This window comes from Phyllostomus hastatus, unplaced genomic scaffold (genome assembly GCF_019186645.2).
Source record: "Phyllostomus hastatus isolate PE091 unplaced genomic scaffold, TTU_PhHast_1.1 phas_contig_244, whole genome shotgun sequence".
NCBI lineage: Eukaryota > Metazoa > Chordata > Mammalia > Chiroptera > Phyllostomidae > Phyllostomus > Phyllostomus hastatus.
In genome coordinates, this window is record NW_025333796.1 from 1,987,559 (window position 1) to 2,006,341 (window position 18,783).

The 18,783-nt window shown below is 59.3% G+C and overlaps 1 protein-coding gene across 5 annotated transcripts in view; it reads left to right on the forward strand.

Moving 5' to 3' along the window:
• Positions 1 to 18,783, forward strand: part of DPP6 (dipeptidyl peptidase like 6) — a 519,939-nt gene that overhangs the window by 405,696 nt on the left and 95,460 nt on the right. For all 5 annotated transcript variants that reach the window (XM_045837839.1, XM_045837842.1, XM_045837838.1 and 2 more), the window contains exon 5: positions 8,220 to 8,294. In XM_045837839.1, the coding sequence (XP_045693795.1) occupies positions 8,220 to 8,294 (75 nt within the window). The remainder of the gene's footprint in view (positions 1 to 8,219; positions 8,295 to 18,783) is intronic.

Below are 18,783 nucleotides of genomic sequence, written 5' to 3' on the forward strand. Positions count from 1 at the left end.
TCTCAGAAGCGCGGAGCGACTGGCTTGCACTGGAGGTTTGGGCATTTAAACCAGCATGGTCTCTGGGGACGACACCACTCACGCCCTTCTTCCCTCGGACGAGGAAACTGAGCTCGTCCACAAACAGAGCTGCGGCTTGCCCGCCACTGGGTGGGCCTCGACCTCACAGACCTGCTCGGAACGGTCCACGGGGCTGACCTGTGGGTGCCAGTCACGCTCCATGCGCCCTTTTTAATTGCTTGCGCCAGTGGTGACGGGAAGTGGTAAGGCCGACGCTGTCATTCATGGAATCATTTAAATCATCCCAGGTGTTTGGAAAGCAACCAGCAATTCCTTTTGAGCTGGATAAGAATACTGATGTGCCCTGGCTGGTGTGGCTCAGTGGATTAAGGCCTTGCCTGTGAACCAAAGGGTTACCAGTTCGATTCCCAGTCAGGGCACAGGCCTGGGTTGCGGGCCAGGTCCCCCGTAGGGGGCGCAGGAGAGGCAACCACACATTGATATTTCTCTCCCTCTCTTTCTCCCTCCCTTCCCCTCTTTCTCTAAAAACAAATAAAAATTCTTTTAAAAAAGAATACTGATGCATTTCGACTCATCCCAGGGAATTTTTCATAAGTAAATCATCTACAAAGTACAGGAAAAAAAAGCCCCCAAATTTACAGAAATAAGGTAAATAAAAATAGATGCAATGCGATGTCGCCATTACGATAAAGAAGGCGTCGTAGTAACGTGAAAAACAGTTACGACGTTATACCGACCGAGCGCAGGAGATTACAATATTGGACCCTCACCTCCATTCCCCCATTGTGAACAGTTGCCAAGTGCATCCGTGTGTCCTCAAAAGGCTACAAAGTGCGCGTGGCACTGTGAGCCTTGTCCTTCTCGGCGGGCGGTGAGATTTTGTGTTCCATTTTCCAGTGCGCTGATTTCCATAACGGCTGTCTGAATGCCGCTTGTTCGATCATTTTAATCACGTTTGTAAAAATTCAGCGCCCTGTTCCAGAGAGATTAGGCTTCCGCCCGTGATGAACGGGTCAGAGCTGTAGGCAGTCAGTGTCCGGAAAACTTCGAAGGGAAAACCAGTAAATTAAAAAATAAGAAAGAGCCGCCTGTTGTTGGGCTTCTGTGAGTTTTTCTCACTTTTCATGTCTGTACTTGTTTTAATTACTAATCTCCTTGTTTTAATTACTTATTGAAACGACTAAATTAACATTTAAATAAAGTGTTTTTGTTTCTCTGGTGTATGTTCCTGTCTGATTTTACACAATCATTACGCTGCAGAGCTTGAATTTTTATCTCCGTCTCTCAAAATTAATGAACTCTGCCTGCTCGGAGAGGGACGTAATTACCAGAATTATGAGACGCGTCCCAGACTCCGGGGGAAAATAACGGGCCGACTGTGCTGGGAAGGCAGGAAGGCCAGGATGTGGCCGGGCTATGAACTGGAGGCGACCCCCCCACCACCACTTCATCCAGTGACCTTGACCCCATCTGCTCATTGTCACCTCGCTCCCTTGGACTTCATCTACTTCGCATCCCATGTTCCACGTCTCACGGTGCGGGGGAGGAAGCCTGCCTTCCCAGACACGCATGTCCTCGGGGCCAATGTGGGATCCATCGCCCAGGACGGGGGTCCCCCAGGGCCCTCCCCCCTTGGCGGCGGGAACCAGTCCGGCCTCCCACCTTGTGGGCTCTGCGTCTGGTTTCACTCCCAAGTGGACGCTTGATGGGATGGGGGCTGGGACGGCCGGCCCGGGGCCAACTGCCTGCGGCACTTGAGTCACCCACGAAGGGGGAGTCGCCCTGTTTGGGTCCGGAGCCGAGCAGGCAGTCCCGGAGCCACGGTGCCCGCTGGGCTGGCTGCTCCGTGGGCTTTTACAAGCTCAAGGCCAGATCTCTGGTGTCTCCTGGGGAAGAAAAACAGGACGACCTGGCGGGGGCAGGCCCTCATCTCCTCGCAGACAGCAACGCTGGCCGGCGGTGGAGTGGGCAGCAGCCGGCGCGCCCCTGCGGTGACTGGCCACACGCGGACGTCCCGCCGGACGGAGCTCCGAGTCTCCGGGCCCGCAGCCCCGGACCGGAAGGGTGGCACGAAGGGGGCACGTCTCCTGCAGGACTGTCGTCCCTGTTTGTTTCGTTCCTCTCTCCTCCCTTCGTCTCTGATTAGGACAACGGAGGACAAAAGCGTCCACACCCACCGCCAGTCCGGGTCCTCTCTCACAGGCTGGTCTGGCTGTCCTCGTTACGGAGGCGAGGAGACCCTGGTCGGCCTGTGTCTTTCGAACACCAGGAAAGTGCCAAGTAGCAGCTTACCCTTCCGGGACCCAAACTGGCGGCTCTCAGTGGAGTACGGGAGGCCCAGTGTCATTCTTCTGTCACTGCTGTCCGGGCCTCTGTCACTTGACGTTAAATGAGCGCCTTCCCCGCGCGAGGCCCTGGGCTGGACCACGTAGGTGGGTGGGTGCCAGGACCCGCGAAGCACAGACTTCGCTTTCGGCGCACTTCCCGCCTCCACCTGAAGGCGTCGCTGTCTGAACAGAACGCGTTCTGCAGTGAAGGCGCCGCAGGTGATGCGAGCAAGGTGGGGGGAGGGGGGAGGGGGGAGGGGGGGAGGGGGGGAGGGGAGATGTCCAGCAGACTTGAGGGTCCGGGGAGCGGGGCCGTCCTCCGTCCCCTGCATCAGGGGGCACGCGGCGTCCCCGGCAGAGTGACCGAGCTGCGGGACGGGTGGTTCACGGGCAGACGGGGCGGCGAGTTGGTGCGCCCCTGGGCGTAGGTTGTCGGGAGGTCAGGTCGCGGCAGAAAGGCCCTGGGCAGAGAGCGCGCGGGCGGGGGGACTCGCAGGACTGTTGACTCCGGGGGAGCTCGCAGGGGGCGGGGCTTCCGAGGACCGGTCTGTGCGCTCTAGGGAAACAGCTCTGGACACCTGTCACGGCGGGGCTGGGCGAGGGAGAGGTCACAGGACGGAGCCAGGGGCTGCCTCGGGCCCCGGGCGAAGGTGGACCAGGACGCCCCGAGCGGAGGCGGTGACGGGGAGACCGGGAGGGGGAGGGGTTTCAGTCACGTCGTGGAGGCAGAACCGAGACCTCCGGCCGCGTGCCGGCCACAGCCAGGCAGTGCGCTGCGCCTCTGGGGCGTGGAGCCCTGGTAGGGGAAGGGCGGCGGCCTCAGAGAGCCGCAGTGGGAAGGTGGGGAGTCCTGGGGGAAACTGAGGCTGCTGCGCTGTGCCGGCGGCGTGAAGGAAGGAGAGCCGAGAGCTGGGTGCGGGGGACGAGACCAGCGCTGCACCGAACTCTGCACCCAGACCTCGCTTAACCCAGATCCTTGGGAGCCCCGTGAGTGGCAGTAGCCTAGAGTTCTTATGTTGCAAACGAGACAAGTTTGCGGAGGCTAAATGGCTTTTTCTGAGTCCACTGGTGCCTCGAGGGCAGCTGAGAGCCTCGAGGGCGGAACTCAGCTTTGACTAATTCCAAACGAAATCACATCCAGATTTGCATAAGGGAGCCAGCTGCGGCCTCCGTCCCTGGGGTGGCCCGGACGGAGGGGAGGCCGGCGTTCCACACCCGGGAAGGACACTGCAGCTGCCCGCGTGCGGCTCACACCTGCGGCCCCCGCGCTGCACGGCCCAGGGCTGCTCCTGGGTGCCACGGCATGCTGCCTGTGCCCCCACGGTACCGACCGGAGCTGCCAGACTCGGGGTCCGGTCAGCCTCACACACACACACACACACACACACACACACACACTGCTGATGCAGCCGAAGTGCAGCATTGTCTGTCCTCACACTGAGAGAGATCTGGGCTTCTGAAACCACCCGGAAACTTCCATCACCCCCCATTCTTTCGTACAGCAACAGCGTTTTCAGCTTTTCTCCGGCTGTCCCAGCTAGAGCGGGGTGCGGCACTGGGGTCACGTATGGTGTGATCTTTAGTGCGTTAAGGGCCGGGCACCGGCTGGGGCTCTGTCCTCCATGGCCCAGCCAGGCCCCCGAGATCCTTCCTCCTTGCTGACCGGGAAAGGGGAGAGTTCGAGCATCCCTTTATTTTCAGCGTGAGGCGTTTTCCCATCGAGCGGCACACAGAGTCTTCTTGTGACTCCATCTTTCCGGTGGCTTAATTTTATCACTACTAATCCTGTCCAGCCGGTTCTTTTCCCTCCGTCCCAGGATGCAGTTTTCATAAAACAGCCTGCGGATGTAGGTTCGCTTCCTACTCTTCATTTTGTTTCTCTTACGCGCTACGTTGGGACGTTCTGTCGTTTTGTATCTCTCTCCCCCACCGACGGCTGCCTCTGCCCCTCTGCAGTTCAGTCATGTGCCTACGTATCTAGTGCCGGCAAGGAAGACACCAACCCTTCAGACACGGGTGTGTCTCACCAGAAACGTGGCTACGATTGTAGATGTATACTTGGCTTGGGAAATGTATCTTTCATGCAGACGGTCCTGGGGAAAGTGTTTAGTCGTGCGTTAGTGATGTCTGCATCCATCCTTTGCCCCTGGCGACAGTGTGGACCGACAGCCCATGACGTCCACGACCATGGGGGCATGGGGACGGGGCTGACGGGAAGTGCGTGGAACTGGACCCAGGAGTGGCGGTGACGGAGCCTCATGCAATTCCCACCTGCCAGTCTCGGGTGCTGCGTGGCGCAGTGGGCCCCCCCACCCAGGAATGCGATCCGCGACGATTTGAGTGCCGGAAGTTGCCTCTTTGCTGGTTCCTCTGGGTGTTGTCTTTATATCAGAACCATCACGGTAACAGCTGAGGGTGTGGCCCTTCATTCACTCAGCAGACACTCCTATAGCCCCGATGACAGGCCGGTCACGCTTGGGCACTAGGCCTGGAGACGAGACAGGACAAGTTAACGTTCTCTGTTTGACATTCGGTCCTGGCCATGAGAGTAGAGGGTGATCCTCCTCCTCCTCCTCCTCCTCCTAACATACACAACTATGAACGGCACAAAATTAGGGGGCAAAACAGTGTCTGTGCATTGGAAAACTGGCCGCGCCTACTGGGGACCCCCGAACAAAGGAGAATTCCAGAGCCCAGCCGGCCCCTGAGCTTTCTGCCCGGAGGTTATTGCTGGACTCCAGCGCCGGGAGGGAAACCCCAGCCTCTTTGTCTTGCCGAGTTAAGAAGACGTCTGATTTTCTAAGGGAAAAATTGTGGCTACAATTTACGAGCCAGAGGACGACAGAGGAGGAAGCTAACTAACTGGACAGGACTTGAGAAAGGCGTAGAGCTCCCCTGGGGCTTGGGTTCATTGTTGATCTTTATAGGTGCGGAGAGTAAACCACCACAGGGCAGGAGGAAATAAAGTTCCAAGCAAAGAACAATTCCAGGAGCGTCTGCAAGGAAGGATTTCCAAGGCTGATGAACGGCCAGGAATCATTTAAGTTTCTTTGAGCCATGAGACATTAAGTAGGGACTCTAATTAGCTCGGCAATAATGGCCATTGAAGAGAAGCCTGTAAAATGTCTTTAAAACAAACCTTGAAAGAATCTAATTAATCCACAAGTAATTAACTGCCTGTCATAAAAGCCCAACATTTTCTGAAGGGATACAAAAAGACTTCAGGATTCAATAAGAAAAAAATCCAGAATCTCTGGTGCTTGGTGTTTTTTTTTAAATCACTGCATACATGAAGAAGCAGGGAGTATGTGACCCCTAATGTGGATAAAAATCGGTCAGTACAAGCAAACCCACAAATAACTGAAATAACAGGATCAGCAGAAAATACATGAAAACTTCTAATACATGTACCGTATGTCCCAAATGCGCAATGACATAAAATCACGAGCACGTGAAAAAAGAAATTGAAGGTTGTGAAGTACCCAAGTAAAATTTCTAGAGGTGAAAAATAAAATATAAAAATTTTAAACTCAAGATTAATAGCAGATTCGACACCACAGAAGAAAAAAAAAACTTTAATGAATAGCAGTACTAACTATCCAAAATAAAAGCACAGGAAGAAAAAAATACTTAAAACAAAACAAAACAAAAAACGTGAACCAAGCCTCCGTGACTTGGGGGACAGTATAAAGTGCATGAATATACTTCTCGTTGAAGTCCCAGAAAGAGAGCAAAGGAAAGACAAGAAACACATTTGAGGAAATAACGACTGGACTTTGACCAGCTACGGCACCAGAACTCAAACCCCAGCCATAACAAGAGAGAGGAAAAAACACACACACCGAAGGAGACTGTAGTCACGTTTTGAAAGGCAGTGAAAAATACAACACTTGAATTGCAGCCACGGGAAGGGACCTGCCATCGGCAGAAGGGTGACAGGGAACTCTTCACCAGACACCGCAATCCAGAAGACGGTGGGGCGACATCTTTCAGACACTGGGAGAAAAATAAAGCTGAATTCTATAGGCGTCACAAATATCTGCCTTTAAAAAGTAGGTGCATTTATTGTGGGGAGAAGGGAAGGGAGGGAGGGAGGGAGAGAGGGAGAGAAACCTCGATGTGGGAGAGACACACGGGTCGGTGGCCTCTCACACACGCCCCCACCCCCCCACCCCCCGCGCCACGCCAAATGAAGTTGAAATAAAGAGCTTTGAAATCTTAGAGCATGCGTCGGCCGCTCCGTCCATCAGCAAGCCCGCCCTTGGAGATCTATCCTGTAAAAAACTAAGTGCACACACACACACACACACACAGCAAAGAGACGTGGGGGAGGATCCTTACTGCAACATTGTGTCGAGGAACGGCAGACTGGGAACCCACCACCGCCCGTCCTCATCCCTGACGGCTTCCCCGTTCGCTAATTCGCCCACGTGCTGGAATGTTTCTGCGCCCTCACACGGGCACCCCTGGCGCCGTGGCAGCCACTCCCGGCCACGTGCAGGGTGGCAGAAAGTGTGACTTGCCCAGTGCCTTCAGCTTTCAGCGCTTGTACTGTCAACAAGCCTCCGTCTTGTGATCCACGGGCCGCGGCGTTTTTCACACCTTTCTTGTCTGTGTGTAACTGTGCTGATTAGAATGCACACACACACACACACACACACACTCCCCAGCCCCCGGAAATAACGCTCAGCATTGTCTTACGTTTCCAAAGTGTACGTAGGCTGTGCTGTGCCTTCTGGAGAAAACACATGTGTTCCATGAGCCTCATGTGGACACAAGTTACACTGCTGTTCGCCGTGGTGCGTTCGTGCTAGCAAACCGACAGTGTATATATTCTGTAAGCTGTCTTTACACGGAAACGCACCTCAGACGAGGTTGTGTGTGGGGGTCGGCTGACAACCGTATTGTGACCAGAGGCTCGTAGGAACCGAGCCTTGAATTTGCCTCGGGAGCAGCATTCCCGAGTTCAGTGTTTTTGGAGACGCTGCCGATCACAACAGCTATGAATAGCAAGAAGTATAAGCACCCGTTAGCAGGACCGAGGGCGCAACTTCAGATGTGACCACACTCCGGAGCATGACGCGATGCTGAGCGGTCTCTGATTCCAGCAAACACCGTTGCTTTAGAGCTGCTCCCCCAAGTTACCGTCGCCTGAGAAAGAAGCCGCGGTGAGACGCGGAACAGAGGTCACGGTCAGCCGTGGTCGCACACCCGCATGTTGCTGGTGGCCGCACCCTCATTTCTGGAGCGACGCACACTCGACCCAGAACCGAAGGCTCTTTCTGCTGGGCGTGGAGGTCTGCGCGGCAGTGCCAGCACGGCAGACAAGGGGGCGCAAAGTCCGAGGGAAACGACGTTTTCGACCGGCTGATCTGTGTGAAAGCACCTGCGCCCAGGTAGTCCTCTGTACACTGACTGGTGGGGCCGTCACCCATCCTGGTGAAGAAGCCAGTCGCCAAAACGTGGGTAGAATGTGATTCAGTTTTCGGGAGAGATTCGCCTCCTTTAAACTCCGAACTATGAGAGTGAGCAAAGGAAAGTGTGTTTATAGGTAGAGAGAGATGGGGAGCCTTGTGAGCAAAGGTGATCTGTTTCTATATGTGTTTCTAATGGATTTGTTTCAATAGCTACCGTCAGGATTGTCTTGCTGAAGTTTGAAAAAAATACAAGTAAGATGGGAAGCATCAAGTTACGGGATACGATGCCGTTAGCAAAGGGTTACGGCCACTTTGAACAGACACTAGGGACTTGGCTGCCTGTTCGTCCTGTGAGCAGATTTTGGAAACGGCCCCAGCCAGCGGAGTGTCCCCACGAAACTTGGAGTTATATTCTATGTGATACGTTAAAGTCCTCTGCTCTTTTTTCTTTCAGGAGTCCTTGAGAGCCATCAGATACGAAATATCTCCAGACAAAGAATATGCGCTTTTCTCCTATAACGTGGAACCCGTGAGTACGCCGCCCTTCCGCCCAGAAAAGGGTTGTTTCTCTGTTCTGACGCGTGATCCAGTGTGTTCCCTGGAATCCTCACTCTTGGTCATCATCTGTGCACCCTGAAATAGCGGGTCCCGGAGTCATCTCCTTCTACGCCACACTGCCACCTAGAGGAGGGAGAGGGTATAAACATTCCTTGGACAGAAAAAAAAAAATGGCCTTCCTTTTTGGGTCTTGTTACAGGATTTTCTTGGCGAGATAGTGAGGCATTGTATTTCTGCAGAGAGTTATCTTAACCTGTTTTGCAGGGCGGTTGGGTTTGTTGGTTTGTTTTTTTCTTCCTCAATCACGTCATAAATTATATCCCAGGAACAAAAAAGCAGCCGGCAGCTTCCCCTGAAACCAAACGAAGGTGCTCACTCTGTCCTCCTCGTCGTCACCGTCTCCTGGAGGAGAGGTGACGCGCCGCTGTCACCATATAAATCCCTGTTTGGGGCACGTCACCTGTGCGCCTCCCGTAAAACGTCACCGACGTTTTCCATAAACTCTCGTCCTGGGCTTTCGCGGCTGCCTGCGCCTGGGTCTCTCTCCCTTCTCTTCTCTCTTTCAACCGGCTCATGCTTTAAACTTAACGTGGGCTGTTTCATCTCACACGAGCCAGACGGTGAAACGTACTGGCATCCACGCAGCAGACGGTTCGCTCACGAGAGATTAGCGACTTTGGAAATGCGCCTGAGTGGAACTTTATTTTCTGGCAAATCACACGTGGATTTTCACGGCCATTCGCCTTCCTCTGAGACGGTTCTGGTCGGACTCCCGCGGCGTCTCCGAGATGGGCAGGTGCCTGCCCTGCGGGTCAGGCTGGGCGGCCCCGGGACGGGTCAGGGAGTGAGGCCCCAGGCACCGGAGGGGCCAGGTGAGCTCCACCCCCTTCGGGAGCCCGGAGGGGCGGCAGGTATGGGGGTGCAAGCCCAATTCTAGTGTTTTTAGAACTTCTTTTAAAAGTATGTGACACCTGGATTCTCTTTATTGGAGATTTCAACTTCATTCTTCTCAATGTGGGTCTTTTCTCTAGCTTTAGTTTTCCATTGTCCAGGGGGGAGGGGGTTGTTAATATTCACTATGGAAAAGTTTTCATTCCCTCCATCCAAGTTCTTTGGGATGACTGTTCGTCTCCGCCTGATTGTGGGGAGTCAGGGGACGTGATCAGCTAAGGGGGTCCGGCCTTTGGGCGTCTCTGGGCCACGCTCAGGAGAAGTAAAGTTGTCTTGGGCCACACATTCAATACCCAAACACTAATGAAAACTGATGAGCAATAAAAGAGGTTTCGGGTAAATTTATGATTTCATGTGGGGCCGCATTCCTAGCCATCCTGGGCCGCATGCAGCCCACCGGCCTCAGAGAGAGAGGGGCCCCGGCGGACCCTCCGCGCACACAGGCCCCGGTCACCAAGGCCAGGCCGCCCTCCGCTGCCCTCGGCCACTGGAGTGTGTCCCGGCCGTGAGCGCGGCCGGGGACAGGACGCCGGCCCCGCTGTGTGTGTCCGGGAAGCCCCTGGCCGCGCCGCCTCAGCCCCCCCGAATGGCGTTTCTGAAGTCACACGCCCTCGTGTTAAGCCGAGGGTGTAAGAGGTGCCTTCTGCTAAATAATCTTCTAGAGCCTTCCGCGCTGAGGAGGCTTTGGACGCTGGAGACGCGAAAGGACGCCTCCGGCAGCTTGTCCTCGCTCAGCCTGGGGCGCGCACGGAGGGCTGGCTGGTGGGCTGGCGGGCTGGACGGTCGTCACGGTCCCCCCAGCCCGTCGTATGTCCTCCTCGACTTCAGTGTGAGAGCACATCACATACGGCGTGATGAAAAGCTGAATTTTCCTTCACAGGAAAGGGGAAGTTTCCCATTTGTAGCGTGTGTGTGTGTGTGTGTGTGTGTGTGTGTGTGTGGAGATCTCCGGGTTGTAAGACCTGCACAGGCTTGTGAAGCCGTCGCCACCAATCACCCCAGACAATCGCTTCCTGCCGCCCCCTCATGGTCAGGCCTCCCCCGAGCCCCAGGCCCCAGTGACCGCAGGTCCGTTTTCTGTCCCCATAGTCTGGCCTTTTCTAGAACGTCATGGAAATGGCGAGAAACAGCGGGCGGCCTTCCGAGAGTGGTTTCAGAAAGGAGACTATATTTTTTTACCCCTAAGGAGGGAGCCCGAGGCTCCTCTGGAACGTGGTCGCTCTCCCCGGGCACGCATTGGGGGTGCTTCTGCTACAAAACCTTCACGGTGTGTTGCCGTGTCTCCCGTGACTCCTGCTGGGGAGTCCAGGCCGCGCCCACCCCTGTGCCCCAGGGCCGCTCTCCCACCAGCCCCCTGCCTCCCTCACCTGCTCGGTGGGGGTGGGGGGGGCCCCAGGAGCCAGGGCCTGGCAGCGCTGCACGGCCTCCCTCACCTGCTCCTCGCGGGGAGCTGGCCGAGGCTCGGAGTGGACACTAAGGAGAGGATCTCACACACACACACACACACACACACCCCGCCCTGCCAGGCAGCTGTCCTCAGCTGGAATGTGGGGGGTGGGGGGCGGGCGGCGGGGGCAGGCTCTGGTCAGTAATTTTCCTGCAGCCGCATCTGCTCCCCGAGATGATAATGGGGAGCAGCTGCAGGCGGACCTGAGGTCAGGGGAGCTCCGGGCAGCGCCTGCTTCTGCTGCGGCCCAGGCCGCGTGCCCTCCTCCGGGCTCAGTCAGTGCCAGCTCTCTGTCCCCGGGGGTCCCACCGAGGACTCGGGGGGGGGGGGTCTGTCGCTGGTTAGATTGGCTCCGGGAGGTGCTGGCAGAGTCCTGACCCCAGGAAGGCCCTGCTCCTCCTGGGTCCCAGCGCCCTCCCTCCGAGGGTGGGTGACCCCGGGCAGGGGTACTTCCCTCGGGCCCCCCCCACACACCCACCCCCGGGCCCCCAGAGCCCCCAGGGAACTCCCGGTCCAGTTAATGCGCAGAATTCCAGCGAGACGCGGCCCTAGGCCCGGGGGTGGGGGGGTCTGTCCTCACCGAGACGACTCCTGCCTTGCTCGTGGGCACACGGCCATCCAGGGCCCCTCCCACCAAGGCACTCCTGGCCGCCCCCTCGGACGCGGGATGCGGGGCACGCAGATCACATTCAGCCCGAGAGACAGGCAGCTGTTCTCCCGCAGCCGCCGCCGCGTCCCCCTGGGCCTGGCCGCCTCCGGGATGTGCGCGTTCCCAGCACCGAGAGGTTTCATGCGTGACGTGCGATGGGGTCGTAATGTTCAAAAACCGCAGGCACTTTGGCTCTCCGCGTCTGCTGCGGCTTGCCTTCGCCTCGGGTTTGCTGCGGTGTGGGACAGACGGACGGACGGACAGACGCTTGCTCCACTCGCGAGCAGGAGGCTGGTTCAATGGTGATTGGTTCGTGGAGGCTCACGGAGCCATTTGTCCGTGGGAAACGGAATCCGGGCGTAGCCACCGCCCAGGTGAATCGCTTCACCGGATCTGTGTCTTACCTGTCCCCTGCGTCTGTCTGTCCCCGGGCGTGCTGGCTGCTCTGTCTGGTGTTTGTTCGGCTTTCACTGCCCGGCGGGGCGCTGGGCGGGGCGTGGGTGCCAGTTCTGCGCTGTCGGGAAGACCACTTAGGAGCTCCGATGGCCCCCGCCCTCCCTCAGCGTGCGGCGCGGCTTGTTTGCCGAGTGCATGTAGGGCAGGGGTCTCCTGACGCCCCTCGTCCCCACCTCCCTCCTCACGCGAGTCTACTTGCCGTGGGTCACAGGAGGCTGAGGGATGCGGGCAGGTGTGTGCGACCTGTGCAGACAGCTTCCCCTGGGGACAGTCCTTCCCGTTACGTCACTGCCCAGTTCTGCTGATGCAGGGTCCTTTCCTGGGAGACCCCTCTCGCCCGAGGCTGGACAGCTCTGATTGGGGCAAACTCCTTCTCTAGACCGATTTACGTCTGCTTTCTAAATGATTGATCTGAGAGAGAGCGAGAGAGGGGAGGAAACATCGACCTGTTCTACTTAGTGGTGCTCTCATTGGTTGATTCTGGCTCGTGCCGTGATCGGGGACTGAACCCGTAACCTTGGCGCATCGGGATGACACGCTAACTAACTGAGGTACCTGGCCAGGGCCCAGTCTCCTTTCTGAAACGTCCTGTCTGCTGACCCTTGTGTGGCCCGTGGGACGTCTCACCGTGGCGAGAATGCTCTGTGTCTGCGTGGCCAAGACAGTGGCGAGGAGCACCAGCAATGTGGCCGGCGTGGCCGAGAGACTCGGTCTGCAATCTCATTTCACTGCACGTGACCTGAATCTAAACAGCCGCGCGGAGCTGGTGGCTGCTGGGCGGGACACTCCAGCCGCAGAGCGACGCTGAGTGGCGTGGCTTCCCCGGGTCCCTCGACGGCCGGCAGGTGCGGGAGGGTGGCCCTCACCTCACACACCCTGAGTCTGCCCTTTGCCCGGCGGGACACGCCCCCTCAGGACAAAGGGGCAGACCCCCCACGGCTCGGCCACCCGGGCTCACCTGGCCTAGAACCTGGATCAGCGCTGACGTGGTGCACGATAGACAGAGAAGCAGCAGTCGGTAACCAAAGGAGTTTCCGTTCTTCCTGTAACGAGTGTCCCCTCTGGTCCCCTGGTCCCCCTACGTACACGGAGGTGTCCGGCCCCCTGACCAAGGGTGCCGGGGGGGGACGTGCTCAGGGGGAGGTCAGCGTCAAAGAGGGTCCTGTTCCCTTAGGCACCTCCCCCAGACCTCCAGCTCGCAGGGGTCCTCGGCTCAGTAAAGCAGGGCGTGGGGGGCAATGCCGCCAGCCCCCCAGGGACAGCTGGACTGTCTTGTTGGGCGAAAACCGTCCGTGTCCAGGGGGCGCCTCCAGCCACTACCATTCTCAGAGGGCATAGAGGGGTAGAAACGGGGCAAAAACACACGCCCCCCCCCGTGGAGCAGCACCGCCCTGGGACGGGCAGGCCCCGCAGACCAGAAGCCCACGCCAGAGGTGGAGGTTCAATTCTAGTTTTAGTGATCAAACATTGCATCCTTCCCAATTTCCAGAGCTTTTTTTTTTTTTTGTCTTTTTCCATCTTGTGCAAACGCAAACATCCTTTTCTAGGGACTTTTTAGAGCTCCCCGGTACCCCAGCATCAGACTGGTCGGAGTAAACGGCGTGTCCCACGGCGCGATGCCTGCGGGAAGGGAGGGGCCCCGCCTGGCCGAGAGGCCGCCGTGTCCCAACGAGGCAGGCACCGCGCTTTGCTCAAACCCACGAGCCCTCCCAGCCAGCGCGTATCGGCCACCAGCACAACCGGACGCTGGCAGCTGCCCTTCCCTCGGGAAGCGTCTTGGCCCTGGTCGGCCTCGTGGTGACTGGCCAGAGAAGCCAGGACTGCCACGGCAGAGACCACGGGGACAGGGGGCAGACACGGTGACAGTGGGGGCCGGAGGGGCAGCCACATGCTCCCCCTGGTGCGACTTCATGCCCAGGTGGGTCTTTACCTTTCAGAAAGGCTTTTGGTGAAAACAGAAAGGGGCTGTTGCTACTACAGATTAGGGTTCAGGCTGAGGGTGGAATCACGGGCATCGCCATCACGGTGGCCTCTGAGGACGGCGATGACTGTCGTGCCGGTGATGATGGTGAAGGTGGTGAAGGAGAGGAGGAGGGGCAGGAACAGGAGAAGAGGAAAAAGAGGAGGAGGAAGGAGGAGGGGGAAGAAGAGGAAGGAAGGAGGGTGAGGAAGGAGGGGGAGGCCATAACAAGGACGGTGCTGGCGACCCTGCTGGCAGCAGTGGTACCAGCGTGGAAGGTAATGGCGGCGGGGACGATGACAACATCGTGGTGACGATGAGGACATCGCAGGAGGCGCCATCCTCATTTCTCGGGGCCTCTCTCGGGAAGAGCGTCTGAGATAAGGAGAAGTCTGGAAGGAGCCGGGAAACAGGGCGTCCACGGGGGGTGAGCAGATCGCACCATGTGCCCCGCTGCATGCTGGGAGCAGACCCCCCCCCCGCCCCCAGATGAAGGGCGTGCGGCTCCCCGGGCAGCCCCACCGTCTAAGCAGAAACGGCCCCGGGCCGGGTCCAGCGGACGGGATCACAGCGGCCGGACCCGTGGACAAGCTGCAGGGCACACTCGGCTGGCTGCAGGTGGACAGACTCTGGGAACCTGGGCGGGCTGCGGTCCCGGGTTCGAGGAGTAGACCTGGACCCATGCCGAGTCAAGGGCGGCCCTCAGGGCGGGGGGTGAGAAGGAGGGTGCCCTGGTCTGCGCTCTCCGCGGGGGAAGGAGGCCCTGATGACGGGGCAGGGGAGGCGCCGGCCGCCTGCGGAGAGAGAGGTGGACAGTGGTCACTCCCGCCCTCCTGGAGGCCCCTGGCCCCCTGGCCCCAGACGGACTCTCCACCCCCAGACCAGGACCCGCTCCCATCCCCCCACCTGCTGGGCCCCTGGACGGCCCAGGGGGCGCTCGCACCGGCTGGCCGAGACAGAGTGACCAGAGGAATGTGTACATGCCGGTTCCTGTTGCAAACACCGCTTGTCGGGGCCAGGAGGGGAGGAGGAGGAGGAGAGGAGTGGCCGAGGAGGAAAGCACGGGTTGGGAACATGTTACCAAAAATAACGCAGAGAAGAAGCAAACCCTCCGCCCCTTGGACGCACTTCACACCCTTCCCAGCGCCACGCCCGTGTCCGAGGACGGCCGAGGAAGCCCGGAGCCCGTGCCAGCACCGGCCACCAGCCCAGCCGGCTGGCCAAGTCCTCACCCCCACGGGCCCTACTCTCCGCTGGGAAGACGCCGTCGGGAAGTTAGCGTCGTGTCCGGCGGGGATAACAAGGAAGGCAGACGGTGGGGCGCAAAAGCGGGGCTCCCGGCGGCAGGGGGGCCAGTCCCGAGGAGGCAGGGGCAGGAGGCAGTGCGGTGGGCCCCAGGGATCTGAGGGTGGGCCCTGGGGGGCGGGCGGGGGGGCAGCGGCGCCCAGGCTGCAGTGCTGGAGGGGTGGGGGGGCCAGCGTGGCCCCAGGACACGGGTTCCAGAGGGAGTGCACAGAGTGGCCTCTGCGCCTTTACAAACACACGGTGGCGTACACGACCGTCTTCCTGGCGACCTTCACCCCATGGGCCACCCGAGACCCAGCTTCCCCACGTGAACAGGACAGCCGGAACCACCCCCAGTCCAGGCAGGGGTGGCTGGCTCCCGAGTCCGTGCCCGCCTCAGACAGGCTGGCCGCAGGTGCCGAAATAAGGGGGCACCGTCTCCTGCGAACGGACGGCATCCAGGCCCCAGGCTGAGCTGCACCCTGGGCGGCGTCGGGGCCGGCAATCAGCTGCTTGAACCGGGAGCTTTGCGGCCTTGTCATTAGTCCTGTGAGGTCATCGTGGGCAGGACGTGATGCCCGCGGCCGGGGCACCTGACGGGTGTGACGGGCGCTGCCGATGAACCACCGCTCCTCGCTGGGGGCTACGTGCACCTGGGGCATGGATGTCGGTCACTGCACTCCCTGGGGATCCGGTGTGAATAGCCCCAGTCCAGCCGGACGCCGGGCACCATCTTGTTTGAATGATGATGCGTTGAGAATTGTTAGCGATTCCTGGTGCCCGCCGGTACGTCCCCCGGATCCCGGGGCCTGGGGGCTTTTCCATGAATCGTTGAAAGAAGCAGGTACTGCCCTGGCTGGTGTGGCTCAGTGGGTTGTTTGCAGGCCTGTGAACCAAAGGGTCACCAGTTCGATTCCCAGTCGGGGCACATGCCTGGGTTGTGGGTCAGGGTCCCCAGTAGGGGGCGCATGAGAGGCAACCACACACTGATGTTTCTCTCTTCTCTTTCTCCCTCCCTTCCCCTCTCTCTAAAAATAAATAAAATATTTAAAAGGAAAAAGAAGAAACACACGCGGTTTCGCCGTGAAACTCGGGTTGTGCTCCTTGGCTGTGCCGACCCAACCGTGAGCTGGTCTCAGACATTGGACCCGCCGTCGTCAGCTCTGGCGAACTTGAGAATCTTAGGGCAAGCGCATTTCAAAAAACGATGCCGTGTGCTGTGTCTCGGGTCCTGGTGACCGCTGACATGCATCTAGCGGGAAAACCAAAATAAATAAACACACCCTTTGCCCACAAGAAGGGGCTTTGCCTCCAGGCCCCACCCTCAGGCCGGCTCCAGAGGGCTGCCCCTGACCGCCCTCAGGACGCAGCCAGAGAGACTTGAGCACTGTCTGGGGCTCTGGGCACGGGGGTGGGGGGCCGGGGAGGCAACAGCCCTGCCGTGTCACCGTGGACCCGAGCGCTACCCAGAGCGATGCTGCCCGTGGCTTGGGCAGCACCGTCCACAGCCGTCACCTGCAGGCCCTGCAGTGAGGACACGTGACCGGCCCAGAGCCTGTCACCAGGGGACGCGTGGGACCTGCAGTCTCGAAGCCTCGTCACCGAGACGGAGGAACTGCAAGGTGCCCTCTGCAAGGACACGAGCTGTTTGTCAGTCGCCTGGCGGGGAAAGTGCAGAAATGACAGCGTGCCCCGCACCTGCCGAGACAGTTCTGACAGGTTCCGATTCTTTCTCTAAACGGCAGACCCGGGGACACGTCATCCGCATGGGCTCCCCGGTGTAGGGGACGCTCTGGCAGATCACGGTGCGCCTGTGAGTTTGTGCGTGGGCACCCACATCCCTTGCTGTCCCCGTGGTCCTGCAGGGGAGGGGCCATGTCCTATTCACTGCTTGTGACTCGTAATTCCCAAGGTGCTCACCGCTTCTGACGGAGTCACGCCCTCCCTTGCGTTTTTCTGTTGCCTTCCTCGGTGCCCTCGGTGCCTCCTTGTTCCCGGTGATCGGGGTCCTAGAGGAGTAGTGTGGTTTGGTGATTGGACACACCCGAACCTGGCTGTGGGGAGACTGGGACCCGAGAGGCTGCAGGGAGTGGCCCTGAGGGTCCAGGTGGGTTCTGCCCTGAGCTGTGCCGAGTGGCCCTCTGCCTGCATGTCAGACCTTCCCGGAGTCTGCGGAGGCAGCCCCGCTGCACCCAGACCCCTGGGGGCTGCTCAGGCCGGCTCCCAGACCCAGGACAAGTGCAGGGCGGGCTTGCAAAGACCCCTTTCAACCCCTCATTGCGTGACTGATTTCTTGCGATGGCAACAGTCCCGTGCTCACGGGACGCTGACTTTGAAAACAGTGGAGCAGTGTGGGAAGTCACTGGAGAGCAGCGAAGGGTTCCTGACACTGCCCCAACCCCCCGCCCCCCCGCCCCCGCTGTCTCTCATCAGCTCCTTCCCCACCTGCCCCTCCTTCCTGGTGTCTCCTGTCCCCGAAGTCACCGTGCCGTGGGGACAGGGTCCTGGACCAGGACCCCACCCCCCACCCCACGCCCCTCATTGCCCGTCACCCGCCCCAGCACCCACAGCTCTGCACTCTTTCCATAAGGGTAGGATAGAGTGGTCGGTGCCGGCCAGCGGCCTTCTTTCCCACCGTGAGAGGGGGGTCCACAAACTCTCTGCACTGCACCCCTGCCTGCGTGCCCCCCCGCCCGCACCCCTGCAGAGGAGACGCCCCGTCCCCGCTCCGTCCCTCGAGTCTGCAGAGCGAGTGGGGGGGCAGGTCCCGCTGCGGGTTCCCTCCCACGCCAGACCCACTGTGCGCGGTCTCCTCCTGCACGCACACCCTCCCTCCCGTCCAGAGTGGCGCGGGCCTCGCTTTCCCAGGCTCCGGCGTTCCTTTCAGTCTCAGACGGACAGGAAAGGGCGTCTGACCCGAATTACGAGAATCGGTGAAGCAAAGCCGGCCCATTTTTCTCCGCGCTGGGAGGGAGGGCTGCTGGGGCCTCTCCCATTTGCTGGGAGCTCAGCTGGGAGCTCAGACAGGTGCTCGGAGGGGGCTCAGCCAGGTGCTCGGAGGGTGTGTCAGCTGGGTGCTCAGTGGGTGCTCAGCCAGGTGCTCTGTCGGTGCTCAGCTGGGTGCTCTGAGCGTGCTCTGAGGGTGTGTCAGCTGGGTGCTCAGCCGGGTGCTTGGAGGGTGCAGGAGAGGGACTGGAATTTGCATTTGAGCTGAAGGCACGGTGCCTGGTGGCCACCTGGCTGTCACCCCCGAGTCACGGTGACCAGACGCAGGCACAGCTTTGAGGAAACCTCCGAGGTGCCCCGACGTCTTTACGTCCGCCGCGTGTGACGATGCCAACGGCGTGGAAAGTAAGAGAAAGCCTGGCATCGCGAACCTTCTAGAAGGAAAACGAAGTGCAGGTGGCTGACGCAGGCGGAACCTGGAGAAAACCACGTCAGGCGCGAGCTGTTTTCTGAAGTGGGACCGCCCACGCCCACCCTCGGACCTCCACAGACAGACACTCGGGGCGCGCTGGAGCCGCTTTTGGGGGGAAGTCATAGAATCCAGCTTTATTGCAGACAAAGTGCGTTTCTTCGGATTTCTGGCAGCACAAGAAATTACCTCCACGGCCCATTTGCTTTAGTGGAGGGCACGTCGGCGTGGAAGGTGAAGGAGGCTGTGAATGGCAGTTCTCGTGGCGGCATTAGCGGCGCCGGCTGTCCGGTGACGC